The 19,866-nt window shown below is 36.2% G+C and overlaps 1 protein-coding gene across 1 annotated transcript; it reads right to left on the bottom strand.

Moving 5' to 3' along the window:
* Positions 1 to 369: 369 nt before the first annotated feature.
* On the bottom strand, positions 370 to 16,564 carry LOC129259236 (ornithine transcarbamylase, mitochondrial-like). Its single transcript, XM_064098002.1, has 9 exons — positions 16,479 to 16,564; positions 16,083 to 16,282; positions 13,508 to 13,595; positions 12,596 to 12,749; positions 11,617 to 11,739; positions 10,364 to 10,417; positions 6,728 to 6,877; positions 4,499 to 4,636; positions 370 to 3,574 (listed from the first exon to the last, which is right to left on the bottom strand). Exons 1-9 carry the CDS (start codon positions 16,562 to 16,564, stop codon positions 3,515 to 3,517), a joined length of 1,053 nt encoding a protein of 350 aa, XP_063954072.1. The 3' UTR covers positions 370 to 3,514.
* Between the last annotated feature and the right edge of the window lie 3,302 nt (positions 16,565 to 19,866).

The raw sequence follows: 19,866 nt of genomic DNA, 5'->3' as shown, positions 1-19,866 counted from the left end.
CGTTTTGATGATGTTGCCGTTGCGCAAGTTAACCATTATTCAGTTATATTTTGGCACCACTTGCCATCAATGTGGCGCAACGCCAATCCATTCATGTTGCTAATCACCCTCCACCGCAGTATTTGTCTCTTTTCCTTCTCATGCAGTCTTTGGGTTTGTCATTTGCATTCCCTCTCTCCACCCCTTCTCTATATGTATATTCAATCCCTCTTTATCCACCTATCTTGATCACTCCTCTCTCTCTCTCTCCCTCTCCCTCTCTCTCCCTCCATCCTAAAAAAAATTGTTTGCTGCTTATTATTCTCGTTCACATCAAGTTCGTTGTAACCGACGGAGGGCAAATAAATGAATTTCTTCAGGAAAGCAGGCTTGAAAGGAAAGATGAATATTCAAAAAGTGGTTTAATTTTCAGCACAAATTTGAAAACAACAAAGAAGCAGAATACCCTAACGGAACCCTGTCAAGCGTAGATCATCTAAAAACACAAATAAATTCATTACATAATTATGTTTAAGTACAGCAGTACAATTAATAGTGACCATTTTATTGCAGATTATGTTCCCTATAAAAAGATTTTAGATTCATGGGTACGCGGCAATAATTATTAACACAATTTCTTGTAATTTCAACATGTTCATAAATACTGTATTTACTACTCTGATTAATTTCTTCATACAACAAATGTGGTTTAAAATTGCTTGTAGCAAACAATTTCCCATGTACCTAAAGAATTAATAAAAACATAATGACTTCCAACTTAAAACAGAATAAATATTGTAGCGAATGATTTTCCCATCTACCAAAATAATTAATAAAAACATAATGACTTTCAACTTACAACATAATAAATATAATATTCTAAATATGATTTATTTACTGAGATAATGGATATTCATTTACTGAAAACATAATGAAATACGGCAGAAAATGATACAAATTGCAATCATGATTATATTTCAGTTCAGTAAGTAAATATTTTTACCTCTCCCTACATATAATGCATGTTGAAAAAAAAAATGCTCTGGTTACCCTTGAAAGGAAAGGTGGGGGGGGGGAAGAGGTTAAACTGAAAATCACAGAATGCACATGCCATCTTCTTGCTTAGTGCACTCTCTTCCATAGGTCGCAGCCAAGATCTCAAGGGGGGGGGGAGCCTCCAAGGCTACCCCCCCCCCCCGGCCCATATTAACTCCCAAAATACCCAGGCCTAGATAGGGTAACATATTCAACAATTCTGAAAGTTTTTACAACAGGACATTTTGTGCAATACCAAAGTCAGGACTTGTCCCCCCACCCCCCACCCCCACCAGTCCCCAATTCAGCTAAAATACACCAATAAAATAAAATGAAACGACTCATGGGGAAAAAAGACGGTATGATTTAAACTTAGTACAAAAGGCATTAAAAGTGCACGGATGCCCATTTATTGCAAATAGATATTATCATAATTCTCTACAAAAGCAGTTTGACTGCCAGTTCTTTAAAAAAGGTATTTCAGTGCGAGTAAAGCGATTTTCACCAAACATGCAATTTGATTCCATGTGCAGCAATGACCATGACCCGTCATGATTGAAAAATATGCAATACATATAACTTGGCCAAATTCAAATTTATTAGGACGACAGTAATCAATTTGACTTTGAAGAAATTCGATTGAGATGAGAACAGCAACACTAAACAGTGTATCATGATTTGCATAATCTAGTCTAAAGATTTCTTCAGTGAATATTGGACGTATGGAAGATTGAAGGTGGGACAGTAAAGAGGATTAGTTTACCATTTTCTTGCGTCTCAGGATTAATATACTTCATTGTTATTACCCATTCCACTATCCAAACAGCCCTGTTCAGGACAGCACAGTTAACTATAAACCTCCTCTATTAAAGTTATGTGGACCAACATACCAATCACTATTGATTAAAGGTCAAGTCCACCCCAGGAAAATGCTGACTTGAATAAATAGAGAAAAATCAAACTAGCATAGTGCTGAAAATTTCATCAAAATCGGATGTAAAATAACAAAGTTATTACATTTTAAAGTTTCGCTTATTTTTCACAAAACAGTGATATGCACAACTAGGTGAGTCAGTCGATGATGTCCATCACTCACTATTTCTTTAGTTTTTTTATTGTTTGAATTATACAATATTTCATTTTTTATAGATTTGACAATAAAGACCAACTTGACTGAACCATATAGTGAATGCTAATTCTACATGTTCAGGGAGGAATTAATCGTTGTATCACTTGACAATGAGGAGAAAATTAGAATATTTCATATTTCATATAATAAAATACAAAAGTAATAGTGAGTGGATGACGTCATAGTCTCCTCATTTGCATACCAGCCAGGATGTGCATATAACTGTTTTGTGAAATTAAGCGAAACTTTAGAATGTCATAACTTTCTTATTTTACATCCTATTTTGATGAAATTTTCAGTGTTATGCTTGTTGGATTTTTCTCTTTTTATTAAAATCAACTTTTTGTTGGGGTGGACTTGTCCTTTAAGGAACGGTGGTGTAGTGGTTCTGACTCTCGCCTTATAAACAGAGGGTCATGTGTTCAAATCCCACTACGGTCTCGCGTCCTTTGGCAAAGCGTTAATCCACACTTTGCCACTCTCCATCCAGGTGCTAAATGGGTACCCGGTGGGATGTGAACGTCATTTTCGCTTGTCCAGTACTGTATGCCTTTTTAGCTTGTCCAGTACTGTATGCGCCTCACCGGCGACTGACTGGAATACTCCCCAGGGAGTGGAGGATGTGTACACATTGTGTGCGGGAGTGACTGATTGAATCTGATGACCAGGGCAATAACTGTAAAGCGTTTAGACACGTCGTTCTGATGTATTAAGCGGCTAAGCGCTATATAAAAGCGGATTATTATCATTAATTAAACAACCAAAAAAAGTTCACTCCACCACAGATAATGGTCCTGGGGCAAGAAAATACTTGCAATCAATTGCAAATATCAGTTGCAAATTAACAAGTGGCAGAATAATTTCAACTAGCACTTGTAAATCAATTTGTAGTTATGGATACAAGAAGTAGGCCAGCAATTAATTGCAAATTTGCAATTACTATCGAGACTTATGATTGATTTTGAAACCTGAATTTGACTTGAAACTTATTACAAGTATCTTGCAACACTCCACAATTATGCCAGAATGCAATTTTTTTCACCTACAATTTCATCCCTGGCTGATAGTCACAAATGCTTCATGTCTGACAAAACAAATTGCAGAGTTTATGTCTTTATAAGACTAAAACTTCATCAATTCAACGGAGAGGTCAGAAATTGTACACATTGATTTTGATCAATAATGCGTCACGTGCCTAAGGGATCACAACATTTAGTGATACCAGATATGGACATTATCTGAAATCTAGGGATTTGGAGCAAGGATGAATACACAAGTTACATATAAAATGTTACTAGAATTGTCTTCATGATACTGAATCGGTGCAGATGAAAATCCATCTCAAATGCAAGGTCTTCAATGGCAATGCTCCTAGTATGTTGGTTTGGGCGTTGTTGGTGTGTGATCCTTTAGTAGAGAGAGCATTACGGACTGCAAGAAAATCAGACAGAAAAAAAAACAAAAAATGACAATTAATGGTCAATTTTACCCCCAAAAATGTCAATTTGAATCCAGAAAAAAATCAAGCAATCATCACCCTAAAAATTTCATCAAAATCGGATGTAAAATAAGAAAATTATGACATTTTAAATTTTCCTTACTTTTCACAAACAGTTATATGCACAACTCAGTGATATGCAAACGAGAGAGTCAATGGTGTTCCTCATTCATTATTTTTGTCATGTCTTATGTAACCATGCTATCCAATCTCTCGTGCTTAGTAGGCTAGATTACTCAAATTCTATATTGATCAATATCAATAAAACAGATCGTAAAAGGTTGCAGCGCATTCAAAATCGCACCGCTAGGATTATCTTGAAAGCTCAGAAGTATGAGCAGGCCACTCCTTTGTTAAAGCATTTGCACTGGTTACCAGTTGACAAAAGAATATCTTACAAAGTTGCAGTTAGTTTTTAAGTGTATGCATAAAATGGCACCCGAATACCTCTATAGTTTACTTAGATCCCCACACCGGCCACATTATAGACTTCGATCTAGTGAAGACACTACAATTTTACACATTCCTAGAGTTGTTTCAAAAGGGGGGGAGCTAGTTTTGATTTTTGCGGTCCCAAATATGGAATAGTTTACCAATTCACCTTCGATCATGTACTTCTGTTGAATCATTTAAAAGAAATTTGAAAACATATTCATTTTTGTTGTAGTGTAACTGTAATATTGGAGAGCAATTTGTACAAAGCGCATAGAGCAATTTCAATTGATTATGCGCTATATAAGTACCAATTTATTATTATTATTAATTTATTATCTTCTAAGGAACATAGGGTCGGTCAATATACGGGGGGGGGGGGTTAAATGTCAAATAATAAATTCATCCCCCCACAAGATTCTTACCATTGCTGTCCATTTTCTGTTCTCTGCAGCGTGAAATGCTAAGGATCTAGGAGAATAAAACACCTCATCGTTCACCTCTTCCATTTTCCTTGGCAAGCAATGGAGGAATGTCCAGTCCTTCTGTGCTACCCCGCACATCTACATCAGCAAAATTAAATATATATTATATGCATTAGGTTTTGAGTTCGGTGTTGTTGTAGGGAGCAGCTTAGATTCATTTTCCTAGGTCCTACAACTAAGCATAGCTTTGTTTTATTTAGACAATTGATTACTTCAAATTTTCAAAGGCTCCAGTAGTCAACAGGTAAAGATTAGGTTAATCAATAAACGACTACTTAATAAAAATCAAAGGCCTGTATGAATACAAAGGGATCTGTTTGCATAAACATAACCCTAAGACGCCCGGGGGGGGGGGGGGGGGGGGGGGGGGAGTGAATCAACCCCCTCAACATTTTCTGTTCCATGACTATTCCGCAGCCGAGATGTCAAGGGGAGGGGGGTGATTCAGCAATACCCCCTAGTACCCAGGCTGGGTAGGGTTAAGCGCCAGTCACATGTCGATGCCAAACCCCCTTGTACCAGTTCCAGGGCGGTCAGGCTAGAGATCAATACAGACGCCTTGGGCATCCTTTGAGTTCCGCGGGAGGCCAACACAGCAGGTTTTGCGAGGTCAAAAACATCACGCATCATCCCTGGACTGCAGTGTTGGCAGAGCAATCCGGTATGGTCCGTGTAGCTGACATGACGCCCAGTTGACCCGTGTAGATGCTGTGTGTAACAGACATCCATGCTCGTTGATGCTCGATCCGGGGCAAAACAATTCCAAAACTGCCCGGATCATTCTGTCATTGCCGTTTAAATTCTTGAGGATCCATGTTTATATGTGACTGGGGCTTTACTAGTTCATTCCAATTACAACCATATTTTGGAACCCAAAACGTTATCTGGGAAGGTTTTCACGCACTCAATCTGCAAGTGATCTGATGGAGTGTGGGGAAGTGTTATCCGGATACAATAAGGGAGCCATACAATTTACTGCCTCTTATCTTTAGGTTCATTTTAGTTATAATTTGCTTACATTGTAATGTCAAATAATTTACTTCAATATCATACACAAAGTGCATGCTAAGGAGTTCAATATACCATAATATGAGTGTCCATATATTTCAAATTTCTCGCGTACGTTTATATGAGATATAAACGCAAAAGAGAAATTAGAAATTTATGTATACAAATGATATTGTATATTGAACCACAATTTTTTAAAATAGCATGTACTATGTGTTATATCAGATGGGAACACTTCTGACTTGAACTTGTGTGAAAATAAATCTGAACCGTCCAAAATGAAGGCCTATCATTGCAAGGCTTTAGGAGGCGACGTCACAATACAATTCAATTCATCGCTTTCAGTAAAAAATAAAGGTGTAATGTATGCGTGTGGTCTGCTGGATGGGGCACTGCTGCCTAGATATCATGCGCGCTTGCGGGGTTTGTACAGAGTTTATACACAAGCTACAAGTACCTTGCAAAAAAAGTATATGCCATGATCGTGGCCATACCAGATTACGTAATTGCAAGAAGAGGGCAATTGACCAATCAGAAGCCTTCTCTCATACAACCCATCTTATATATCATGTTCTGGTAAATGCCATATGAACATGATCTGAAATAAAAAGAGTTGCATAATATCTTCAGGGAATAATTTTCTTGGTGCCACATCACAATTTGTTCCACATTTGAAAGATTGCTTACATACAAAAGTCTTTGTGTAGCAGACTTTTTACACAGGACTGTACAAAATAAAAGCCGAGAGCTTTTCTCATTTGACCTCAAATGCTAATCAAATTAGGTATGCAAAATTATCCCCTAAAATATTGATATCATGGGTTATCATCCCCTAAAAAAGGGAAAGTACAAGTAAATCATTTTCTATCAGACAACTTGTTTTGTGTTCAGTTATGAAAAAAAGGTTATTAAACAAAATATATCATAGCAAAAAGACTGTCCATCAAGGGCCATTTTACTCCTTTAGACATTTTTCATTAAGTCAATAAAGCTTATGGCTATTCTCAAAGGGGGAAATCATCCTGAATTTGGCTTTAATTCTAATAAAAGTGAAAATATGGATGGAAATATAAAAACTATACAAATATTCATTATCTATATCAACTAATGTCATACTTTTAAGGGGAAATCCATTCTTTGTTTCCTCTCTGCTTTGCATACCTTCATATTGACCTGGTAACCTTCAAACGCCTTCAATCTCTCTGCTTTCTCTTCTTCCTGACCCATGCTGACCCAGGTATCCGTGACGATGACATTCGACCCTTGACACGCTTCCATAGGATCATTGGTGTAGTAGAAGGATGTACCGTACTGTTGCAGCAAAAGACAGAACCGGTTTAAAGCAGTTTGTTACATTGTCAAGGAGTCAAAAACACTATTCAGTTGCTAACTCATTCCTTTAGGTCAGACAGGAGTTGGCAGAGACCAATACAAGACGTAGTTTGTTCACCTATCTTAAAGCAGATACGAACCAAAAGCGCCATCTCGAGTCCTCAAACTACTCATACCTGGCCAGTTTCCTGACCCATTATGCTAGTCTAGTCTAGTAATATAGACCCACTTGAATGATAACATGCTAATTGACTACTCAAAACATTTATACCGCAATAATTATGTTACCACTTGAGTATCAAAATAATTACTTTTCCTCTTAAAACATAATAGTTTCTCTATACAAATGGAATTATAGGTTAATTTATCATCTGTAGTATCTGAAAACATATTTTACAATGGCCCGCATTCTAATAGCAGGTTTAACTTAAAATCAGGTTTAAGGTTGTGTGGTTTAAGTATGGATAGCCAATTGTTACATAAATCACTAACAGTAGAGATATCATACCTCAGCTCCTTTGGCTCTCAAATCATTAAATAATTCTCGCTACCCCAAATAGGAACAAAAATCTCATAATGCGCGAGACGAGATAATTTTCACTCCGTCGGGTCGTCATCACCACTTCCGGTTTAGAGTCATGCTCGCGCGAGGTTCGCGATACTAAGTTTTCCACCACGCTGAAATCGATGCCAATCAGCGTAATATGTACAGAGTATAATACTTTTTATTACATTTGGTCAGTTTTGATTCCATTTGAATTATAAATAAAAAAAATATATATATTTCACGTGAGAATAATTTTTATTCATGTTTTTATTTGGTTATAAAAAAATCAAACAAATAATGAATATCTTAAAATTTTGCATTTAGCGACCGGCCTGACATCACGATCGTATTCAACTAGACACTAAATATATTCAGCATTCATTTCGTTCAATTTTTCGTCGACCACAAAATGGATAAAAATCAGTTTCGGAACTTAAAAAAATCTTAACTGACAGATGAATACCGTGCAATGGAAAGCGTCAGGCAGAATTAGTGACTTTAGCAGAAAAGGCTGTAAAACTGTTAGTGAAAGAGAGGGTTGTGATCACGAACTTTCCGAGCGAAAGCTACGTTGTGTTGTTGTGCATGACGGCACTATTGATCTAAATGGCAAAATAGTGCGTTGGACTTCCGAACAGGAAGTTGTAATACCGAAAAAGCTATCCCATAATGCAATGCACGTTACAGGGATTTTCCCGGATCTCGGCGAAATCGCTATTTGGGGTAGCGAGAATTGTCAAGGAAGTATAACTAGATGATTGTCTTCACCATCGATGAATCAGGAAAGAGCACAGTAAACATAAGGAACATACAACTTAATGAAAATGTTGATACTTTTGGCTTCCCATACTTCAACCACAACTTTAAACCCGAGTACAAGTTAAACCTGCTATCAGAATACGGGCCAATGTATTTTATCACACATAGCCAATGAGAGACCACACACAGTTCACTCCCCCTTGAGCATCACATTTTATCATAATTCATGCATTTAACGACAGTGAGCCCCTTGCGGATCTACCAATTAACTTGTGCCTGTATGTCTGTAGCACACAAAGCAGCGCGAAAAAATTGAAAACTTCAGAAATAGTCAACTGAGCGATCCCTAGCACAATCAATCAGTAGACCCTACATGTACATGTACTGTAAATTTACGGGTGTGATCGAAAAAACTGCAGTGCTCAAATGGGTTTTTAATCTCTTTGGAATAGATACATGTTAACGTATATTGCTGGTCGTCCAAAATCGAAGTATCCATGTGATGGAGAGACATCACAATAAGGGCACAATCGTACGGCCACATCTATCAGTATGAAATGCTTAAAATGCTACATTTGAAAAAAATAACTGCAGAAAAGGAATGTGAGAGAAAGAATTGCAATTGATCCGATCAACCACAAGTATGGAAACCCATCAATATCAATATCTAAAATACAGGTTTGTTCAAAATATTTTCTAGATATGATGGTTATACATACAGCTATCATTTTTTTAAATATTCAGTTAGCTTCTCTTTGTTCACACAGAACATTGTGCGAAATTCCTGCAGAAAAAAAACTATGACAATGATGCATTCCCATGTAGTTGAGGTCCATCAAATCAATTGTAACTCTTTGTAAGGCTGGGCCGTGAGCTCTTCCTAATGGGCTATCCAGTCTCACCTAGAGGCCAAGTTACATTTCCATGTTAGTAGATCTCTTTATTTTGTCATCGAAGTGGTTTTATTGAGATTTTTTTCAACTTTCTTTCTCTCTATCGGTCACCCAATGCCCAACTCTCTCCTTCCCCCATGTTATGATTGATCCGATCGATCGCAACTATGGACCGCCAGCAACGTCAACATCTATTATGCATGTTTGTTCAAAATATTTTCTCTGATGTATATTCATGCATGAATTGTTTTCTTGAAAATTCACTGCACTTCTCTTTTCATACAAAGGACATTGTGCCAATTTTTCATGGAAAAAACTATGACACTGATGGATTTCCATAGAGTTACTATTGATCGGATCCATCGAAACTCTTTGTAAGACGGGGTCCAGATCTACTACACACTCTGCAATGTCAGACCTGCCAACCTCTGGGAATGAAAAACTGTATTCTGTGATACAAAAAACTGTATTTTCCCCCCAAAAAGTGTATTTCATAATAAAATGCTTGGCGCACTCGCCCATCACGGCGCTCAAGCTGCATGCAAGCTAAAATGCGCACTGCTCTTGCAGATGAAAAAAAAAACAATTGAAACTTGTGTATATCTCACCCTGGTTTTTACTAAATGATTGAAAAAAAATACAAGTTACCTGAAATTACATTGATCTAATAACCATATTTGTGTACGTTTTATGAAATAGAGACATATAGAGATTATTTTTCTCAATAAATTACGATTTAGTAAAAAAACACATTTTTCAAAGAAAAAACGTACTGCCGTATTTTGGTTGCAAAAACGTACTAAATACGGCTAAAACGTACTGGTTGGCAGGCCTGCAATGTGCCACACAGTACTAATTACAATTTGTGTAAATTTATACTTGCAATTATATTGTTAAAAATACAATGTATAATCTGTGTATTCAGCAATTCATTTCCTCTTATTACCAGCAGTAGTCATCTGGTCTCTCTTGATTCCATGTAGGGCCTATACAATTCAAGGTATCATTACGACTGTAAATTTGTTTGAATTAAACATGTAATATCATTATATCAAGCCTTCGGCAGTGACATAATTCTTTATAAACCATAAACCATTTTGTTACTAATTTGAATTAATCTTCCCCATACGCCAGGCAATAAGGGGGGGGGGGGGGTGGTGAACCCTCCATCAACCGTACAGTAGACAAGGCCACCTTGGGACATTATCCAGCAGTATTGGGTTCCGTAATGTGCAACATGATAATGCAATATGATAACATACTTACTTGTTCTGCCAATTTAGCTGCATCTTTCTCTACCTGTGGGAAGACTTCATAACCCTACAAATTAAAAAAAAAGGATGATACGAAAGTGCGATGATAACGTAATGTTGATGGGTTTTCCAAAAAAAATGCATCTCAAAATTCAGGGAAAAAAAATCTATTTCAAAATTCTTACGTACGCATGTAGCAACCGTAATTTTGCATGCACACATGCAGGAGAGCATTATTATTATTTTTTTTTTGGGGGGGGGCCTGATGTTGTCATCATAAAATGATGAAAAGTGGCCCATGACTGCCATGTAATAAATCATAATTCAATAAAAAGTACAGGGTTTTACATCAAGCTAATTGAACATGAATTAACACTAAATATTCTTAAATTGTCCATGTTGGGAGCTAAAGGAAAAGTGTTGGCGGGAAGTGAATCCCACATATACACATACATGCATGCTTTCCTGGATAAGCAAAAATATGAACATCAAGAATAATCAAGTACTGACAAAATATCTCATCAAAATTGATAACCTAAAAAGAACCATTGTCACTTTTTGCCAGGGAGGGGGAGGGTAGTTTTCTTTAAATGCTTAATACATTTCAAGATGTTCCAACTTTATGGCAATATATTATTTGATGCATGATTATTCATGATTTTTCAAGAATAAACAAACATTTCTTCCCTCACCCAATCACTCACTCAATTGAATCCATTCATTTGAGCCTTTACAACATTTATTCAATAATTACTTATCATACATGCATTCAATAATTCATTCATCCACCCATCCGTCTGTCCGTCCATCCATCCATTTATTCATTCATTCATCCATCCACCCATCCATCCATTTATTCATTCATTCATCCATCCATTTATTCATTCGTTTGTTAGTTCATTCATTCATTCATCCATCCATCCATTCATTGATTCATTCATTCATCCATCCACCCATCCATCCATCCATTTATTCATCCATCCATCCATCCATTCATTTATTCATCCATCCATCCATTCACAGTCTCAATGCAAACTCTGTCAGTCACTAATATCTACACGGGATAGATATGGTGTTTGGTTATACCTTGGGGGTTGCAATTCTCATGTTGACTCCCATCCATTCATTCATTCATTTGCTCATTCATCCCTCCCTCCCTCCATTAATTAATTAACTAATCAATTCATCCATCCATCCATTCAGTCTCATTGCAAAATCTGTCAGTCACCAACATCTACACGGGATAGGAATGGTGTTTGGTTATACCTTGGGGGTTGCAATTCTCACGTTGACTCCCAAAGGAGCAGCTGCCATCATAAGGGAATGAATAATGTTATTTCCATCTCCAACCCATGCTACGGTCAACCCTCTCAAAGAACCATAGTGCTCCTATCATACATGAAGATGATGAAAAAAAAATTAGAAAACTACATCCAGATTGAATAGAGTCAATATTATGCCTCTGCCATCCACCGACCAAGAATACACGTATACTACACACTCCGGTAACTTCAACTGAAGTGACCTTTCATCTTGCGATGACTAAATTTGCTCAGGTCATCCTCACGTACATGTACAGTAGAACAAAGATCAAGAGGAGAAGATCTTTTCAGGTATATCATTTTCTGCAATATTCAGGTTTCAAATCAATGATACTACGAACAAAGCCATTCACTCATTTATGGCTTCACATTGCCACTATTGAACTGACACTAATGTATTAACATAACACTGCATTCCACAATGAAAACTTTATCTCAGAAAGCTGATCACCATAAAAGAAGCAGGTAATTATCACTGTAACATTGTCACTGCTTCATCTTTGTTGAAACTATAAAGAAAATGTGTTTATGGCATGAAGGGTCTATGCAGCTAATACATTACCAATCATCATATTGTGTTCTTATCGACACTGGTAGCCAGTGGAGTGCTTTCATGAAAAGGTTTGGAGAGGCCAATATTGAATGGGAAAAGAGAATTCTATTTTCCTTCTTTTATTTGTTTTTACCTGAATCAGGCTCTGTAATTGTCCTACTTAATTGCCTTGATATCCTTACTAGTTATTACAAAATAAATTCAGTCAAAATACTTCAGACTTAAGAAAACAGTCTTGAAACCAATCTGTCACAGAAAAATGACTCTCTCTGCTGAAACCTTTTGGAGGGTGGCTCGCAAAAAACAAAGAAAAAATCAACAAAATTGCTTTAAACGTTAAAACCACGTAATACTTGTTCATGTATAATACCTGGAGGGTTTGGAAATCAGCTAGAGCCTGGAGGGGATGGTAAATCTCGGAGAGACCGTTGACGATCGGAATGTAGCCCTCTGTTGACAAGGTGAGGAGAGTTTCATGGTCGTAAACTCGAGCAAGAGCAATGTCAACAAATCCAGACAAGACTCTATAGAGGAAGATAAACATTTGATTAAACATACGATTTTGGGCCAGTATTCTCAAAGGAAGTTTCAGCTGTACTAGGGAATAAGCATATTTTTGTACATAACTATGCTTTGCTTTCATACACTAAGAAAGTTCCAATTAAATGCACTCTTGTAAAAGTGTGTGAATAAACAGAGGCACCATATGGTTGATCCATAAACTTTCTGGGGAGACAAATGGATGCCCCCTTTTGAATTCAACACTTTAAGGCCCGGGTTATTGATTCATTCCACAATTTTGCTATCAATGCCCAGCAGGAAGGGAATAGCCCCACTCCCGGAATGCCATTACAAATAAGCCCAGGCAATAGAGGGTAGTTCATTTGTTATTTGTAAGACTATTGGTAAACATTTATTTTCTTATGTTAATTTTTTTCTAAATTTCGTATGTATTTCTTTGGTTTTTTTTTTAGGTTTGAGACTTTATTTTGACCATATTCAAGATGAAATTATTTGATTCGATTCAGCAAAAGGAGAAAATAGTGGTACATTTATGATTTTTTGCTATAAACACTATTTGCATTGGATTTGTACACAAATTCATGTTTTTTTGCAATTTTGGGTCTGCATGCATTTACAAAATGTGTAAATTAGGAACCGAGTACCGGGAGTCGCAATTTTGGTCTCAAAACTCAAAACAAAGAGAGATTGAGAGAGAAAAAGGGGTGGGGGGAGAGCACATTGTGAGGGAGCATATAGTGAGGATTGAGCATAACCTTACTTTGCTGTATCTGTAACCGATTCATTGACACCAAGATGTATGTCAGCAGGTGATAGGAAAGCAGCATGTCCACCAAGCAAAGAAAATCCTTTTTGAATATGACATCAATAAAAAAAAAATATCACAATTACATGATAAATATTATACAACTGATTGATGAACTGAAGTTTCAGCACCCAAGTTGAGGCACATACTTTACTACAGTGTACATGCATTTGCATACTGTACATTTACAAATTTGTCCCCCCCCCCATGATCATCAAAGTGAAATTGGCTGCAGGCACATTTACAGATCTAAGTCGCGTGTAAAATCTGATTTAGTTCCAAGCTTGTGTCCTTTTGTTTATAATCCTCCCATTTCAGCATCTATAGACAAAACAATGGAGCACCATTCTGACATATGCTGAGCAGGATCAAAGTGGCATTAGAGAATGGCAATCATGCATAAGTAATTACCGAGGCATGCATCCAGTAAATTTGCCATGTGTCCGGTAGTTACTCATGCATGGCAAATTTACTGGATGCATGGCTAGCCATGCGTTGGTAATTACTTATCCATGGTTGTAAAAGAATTTACTTTTTGCCAAAAAATTCCATCATTTTATAAAACAAATGACACACAGGTTTGTTTGTGCATCAGTAGGACTAGTATGCATGCAGTAATTATGGTAACTAGTCTTACAGAGAAATGCCAGTAGTTGCAGTAAACACTGATTTCATAAGAAAGTCTGTAAAACCAGGCTTAAATGTCAGTATATCATCGAAGAACTAGATCTGGTACAGTTACATAAACTGAACTTTGTGAAATCTTGAAATCTACGCTGAAAAATGTTCAAACTGAAGATCACCAACACAGATAGGCACACGTGGGACAGTATATTATTATTGCTAAAATAAAGACCCGACGGAAGTGACCGAATCCGCGCTTATTTTGCTTATTTCTCAGCAATTACAGTTTCTTCCAGAATCCTTTGGCACATATTTTTTTATTTATACAAACAGACACTTGGGTGGTCATTATATTTGATTCTATAAAAAGTCATTTTGAGATCGTTACCAAAACTGGAATTTATCTTTAACCCACTCAGCTGAGCCTCATGGGTTTATAAAGTTCCATAGTTACATTATGCTCAAATATAAAAATGATTCACAATGTGAGTGCATCGGTAAGTTTTGTGAGCATAAGGTATGGAACTTGTTTAACCCATGAGGCGTAGCTGAGTGGGTTTAGACTAGTTTCCATGGTTACAGCATGTTCACTAGTCCTGCCAATGCACAAACAAACCTGCGTATCATTTCTTATATCAAATGGTAGATTTTTGCGCAAAAAGAAATAAAAATTATGACAACGCATATAAAGTAACGTAATTACCAACGCATGGCTACCCATGCATCTGGTTAATAAGTAATTACCGGACCAGAGCTGCCAAGTTGTATTTTGCATTTTCAGTATTCTTATCCCCCAAAATCAGTATTTTGACAAAAAATCAGTATTTTTACCATGTGAGATAAATATTTCGTATTTTTCCCCAAAAAAAGTGTATTTCATAATAAAAATGCTTGGCGCACTCACCCATCACGGCGCTCAAGCTGCATGCAAGCTAAAATGTGCACTGCTCTTGCAGATGAAAAAAAAACATTGAAACTTGTGTATATGATATCTCACCCTGGTTTTTACATAATGATTGAAAAACAAACAAGTTACCTGAAATTACATTGACCATATTTGTGTACGTTTTATGAAATAGAGACATATAGAGATGATTTTTCTCAATAAATTTCGATTTTGTATTAAAAAAAAAAAAAAAAAAAAAAAAAAAATTTAAATACAAAAAACATATTTTTTAAAGAAAAAAAGTACTGCCGTATTTTGGTTCCAAAAACGTACTAAATACGGAAAAATCGTACTACTTGGCAGCTCTGCCAGACCCATGGTAAATTTACCAGTTGCATGGCTCGTCATGCATGGGTAATTACTTACGCACGGTTGCCATTCTATAAAACCTACCGATGTACTCACATATAATGTGCATCATTTGTATAATTGACTTTCGATATTAAGGGGCCTATTGCACATGACTTGTAAACGTGTATGTGTTCTCTAAAGATTTTCCTTTTTTTTTAGTGCATCATGGTACAAATCCATGGATGATGCAGATCTTTGTACAGAATCACTCTTATTTCATCACACATGAGATGCTTTGGGCAAAAACTGACGAATCCTAACATGAAGCGTGATAATACAAGAAATATGTGTACTCCATGTATGCTATCAAAGAAGGTGCAATGGAAACGTTTTTTTAAGAATATGGGCCATAACATTTAATTATCTTGTATGTAAATGTATGTACTAATGTAACATATTGCAGTTGTAACAGAATGTTAACCACCATAAATGACGGTTTCCAATCATTTGACTGGCCACTTTTTGTTGTTTTTGCCAATGTCTAGTCACATTTGTTGATGGCTTTGTTTCCTGAAGCCAATATACATGTAAGATTAATTTGGATGACTACTGACTTTGTACTTCCTAACATGGTGGGCATTTCGGTTTCAGTAGGCAATGTAATCTTACCTGTTTCATTAGAAACTCTCGTTCTGGTGCTACGCTTCTCAAATATCAGAGCAGCCGACTTCCCTTCTAGGGGTCTGTAGGCCTCCCCATTCTGCTTGTAGCGGATCTTTAAGTCTGCCGAGGTCCACAACAGCTGCTCAATCTCCCCCTTTGTGAAATATTTGAGTGTGAGGAAGTGACGCCCAACAAGAGAAGACCAGCTGTAATAAACAAGGAGTGGAATTTTGATTTCTCTTATACATGTAGTCTGAATTTCGTGAAAAGATTTGATGGAAAGATAATCTACTCTAATAAAGTCTAGGCACACAGCCAGTACAGACACTCTCCCTTATACATTGGTCTCAGAAAACTCAACGTACCAGTGCTGCTACATTGACTACATGTAGGTTACATTACAAGAAGACCCGCTTCATACTTTGTGCTGTTTTGGGCACACATAGCGTGACATGATCAAAAAATGGTGCACAATCTTCCCCATTCATGCGTCCCATTCATAACAATTTTTTAAATTAACTTTTACTTAAAAGATAAACTATAATTTTGACACTTTTTGTGGTATGACATTTTCATACTCAATAAATTAGAACTTCCAAGAGATTCAACAATACAGGTATTGTATTCTGAGAAAAAATAACTTCCTCAAAATGTTACGTATGGGACATTTCATCCTTGGAAAAGACATAATTTGCACATTCAATCAGATGCCACCACTTTTTCCCCAAAAAAGTAGTAAGATGTTGGGGGTCCATGTCCAACCTACAATGTATGACTAAATCTCTTTTATTTTCTGACTTATGATTTTAATTACAGGTCAAGCATGCAATCTTAAACGCATATAAGTAATGCCGAAAATTTGTTTATTACAATTTCCTCCCATTGAATACAATCTCTAGTTTTTGTGCCTAGTCTTTCCCTTGTAGTGTCTTTGATTTGATATGAAGATTAATCATGCGCCCTCTTTAGCTAATTAGACGAAAAATTTGGGAAATAGAAGCAAGCTCCATATTTTGTCGAGAAGAAAAATCAACGCTTAAATGACGCTATTTGAAGGATATTCATCATATTAGAGGGAATTGACTTCACATCGTTCGGTAAGTTTTGTAGGACTTGATTTCATAAAACCTCTTCTGAAATTCACGGGAGTTTGTGGCAATTTTGCATGCGCCGTGCCTTCCATTTTCCTGTACAAGGCGGCAGTAATGCACCCATGGGTGAGCCGAGGTGGGCGTAAGCCAATTTTGTATGATTTTGATTAAAAAATTTGAAACTAATTACGATTGTATGGCTACTCACTGGAAAAACCCCTGATCATGCCGACGAGTAGCAAGAATGAGTTTCCGCAAATATTACTTTTGCAATGAAGCGATGTTTTCCAACGACTTAAAAATCCAGGGTCAAACGCGGTTCAGTGTCGAAGGTTAGTACCTTGGTATAGCATACTAACCTCGTACTACTAAATACCACTCTAGGCAACACCCTATACTACTTACCTGTGTTAAGAAACTGGGATTCCACTAAAGTGCATTTGGGCCACCCTAGTTTAGAACTAAGCATTAATATCACAAAATTATTTTACTCTACAGTATAGTGATTGTATTACCGACCGACCTTGTATTATCGAACGTGTGCATCGTACGCGTCAGAAAATAATTTCATATATGCTCAAAACTTTGCAACATCCTTCCAAAGGGAACTTGAATAGAAAGATGATGAAAAATTGTCTAAAACACATTTTCAAAGTCTTAATATTCTAATAATAATAAAATATGGTCAAAATAGCTTATCAGTGATTTTGTCGTTTTCTAAATTTTTCCAATAGAAAACACACGTTCGGTAAGAAGATACCTTTTTAAAGTGACCAAAATTATTTCACAACGCAAATATAATAGCGTCAACCCTTCAACCGCTTATGTATTACGTACAAGATAAGCAATGCCGTTTTGAAGAACAATTTATAGATAAAAAATATTTCACAAATACTAAAATCTATTACGTGATTTACTGCTATTGTATTTGCGTTGTTTACATGTGGATTGAGGGGTCTACGCGACATCAATCTGGTAAGAAACCTTCATTTTGCAAATTTTTACCGAAGATTTTTTAAAACCTTCCTACGCATTAGGCGTAGGAAGGTGTACTTAATTAATGAAATAAAAATATTTTACGTGATTCTTTTATCTAAAGATGGATTTCTAAGGGAAATCCATCTTTATTTACCTGGTTCTCTTATACATATATGAAGGCCTGTTCAATGATGAAGAAGTATATGTCAGATTGAAAAAAAGCCATCATCATCATGGGCTCAAGACTAACTTACATGTAGGTCAAGATCGGTCTAGTCTTGAGGAATATTGAAATTTATTACGTGATTAAAAAGTAATAAATATCTTACTACTAATTATTTATAATCACGTAATAAATATCAATATTCATAAAATAATTTTTTTATCTATGAATTGTTTTTCAAAACGGCATCGCGTATCGGAAGTACGTAATACATAAGGGCATTTTCACGGTAACTGACATTACACGGCACAATGTTTTCACACCTTTCATTGTGTGTATCTCTAAAACAACAAATGATGAGAGTTTGCTTTTGATAGTGTTAATAAAGTGAACCTTGCTGTATACTCTGATACTAAGTTTTCCTATGTAACCCCTTTTTTTTACGCATCAGCAAGCAAAAATGTGTCGGTAACTGACATTACACAAAAGGACATGCAATTTCAGGGTGTTCATTAAAATTGAAATATCTCATGTCCCTGAGTAGATAGAGTAATAATTTGAATATGTAAATATACATCCGTTACTAGGTTAAGATGTGTCAAAATATTAAAAAATTTGTTTTTGTCTTTTGGGGACTATGATAATTTTTCCACAACCATGCTGGTAACTGACATTACGGTAACTGACATTACACTTAATTTGCCATAGAGATAACACATGGAAGTCAAATGTGTGGAATCATTGCATTGTATCTTCTGTGCAGGGCTTCACATGAAAGTGAGCTTGATGTGGAAGTATACCCGAATTTTTAGGAACATTTCAATGAAAATTTTTTTCCTTTTCTTAATTCCTTTCTTTGATTTGAACATTTTTATCATTACTTGTCGGTAACTGACAATACACATTAACATTTACCAGTGCTTTATGATTTTCAAAGGCATAATTTTCTTGGTACTTATATGAGAGGCTTTTTAAAATCATAAAAGTTTCATAATACTTCACATTTTTAATTATCAAAAGATAAGAAATGTATGTTTTACTTACTCGGGGGGGGGGGGGGGGTGGGTCATAGCAGCTACATGTTTTCCTATAGTAATTTAATATTGCATTGACTGTACACATGGATTTTTCTGACTATACACCCATAATATATTCATCAGTTTTATATTGACTTTTTAAACCTTTTCCTTCTCCAACCTCCCCCTCCCCTCAAAAAAGGCAAAAATTAATAAGGGTCTCCTCCCCTAGGCTACATGTACAATGTACCCCTCCCCCGAATCTCATGCAGCCATGTAATTTTATTGATTTCTATTCTGGTCAGTGCAAGCAATGCTTGTTCATATCATATCAATTCTCTTCATAATTTGTTTAATCATTTTCTTTGCTAATTTCTTTTATAAGCTGTCAACAAAAAATAAACTCCAGCTTCTAAACTGAAACTGAACTATTTGTAAATTAGAAAAAACACCACAGTTTTAGTAGATCCATGCAACATTGATCAGAACTGTCAAATTTCACTTTTCATCTATACTTGTAAACCAAAAACAAAATTGTATCA

This window comes from Lytechinus pictus, chromosome 4 (assembly GCF_037042905.1).
Source record: "Lytechinus pictus isolate F3 Inbred chromosome 4, Lp3.0, whole genome shotgun sequence".
Lineage (NCBI taxonomy): Eukaryota > Metazoa > Echinodermata > Echinoidea > Temnopleuroida > Toxopneustidae > Lytechinus > Lytechinus pictus.
Note: the sequence above shows the minus strand (reverse complement) of the source record. Positions and strands in the feature narration are given on the sequence as shown.

Bases quoted from the DNA above. Each gene is read 5' to 3' on its own strand.
- LOC129259236 (XM_064098002.1), bottom strand. From the start codon at position 16,564: ATGAATGGGGAAGATTGTGCACCATTTTTTGATCATGTCACGCTATGT. The intron at 11,740-12,595 runs GTATTATACATG...CATGTATGATAG, and splicing joins CTGATTTCCAAACCCTCCAG to GAGCACTATGGTTCTTTGAG. The intron at 4,637-6,727 runs GTATGCAAAGCA...TTGCTGATGTAG, and splicing joins GTTACCAGGTCAATATGAAG to ATGTGCGGGGTAGCACAGAA.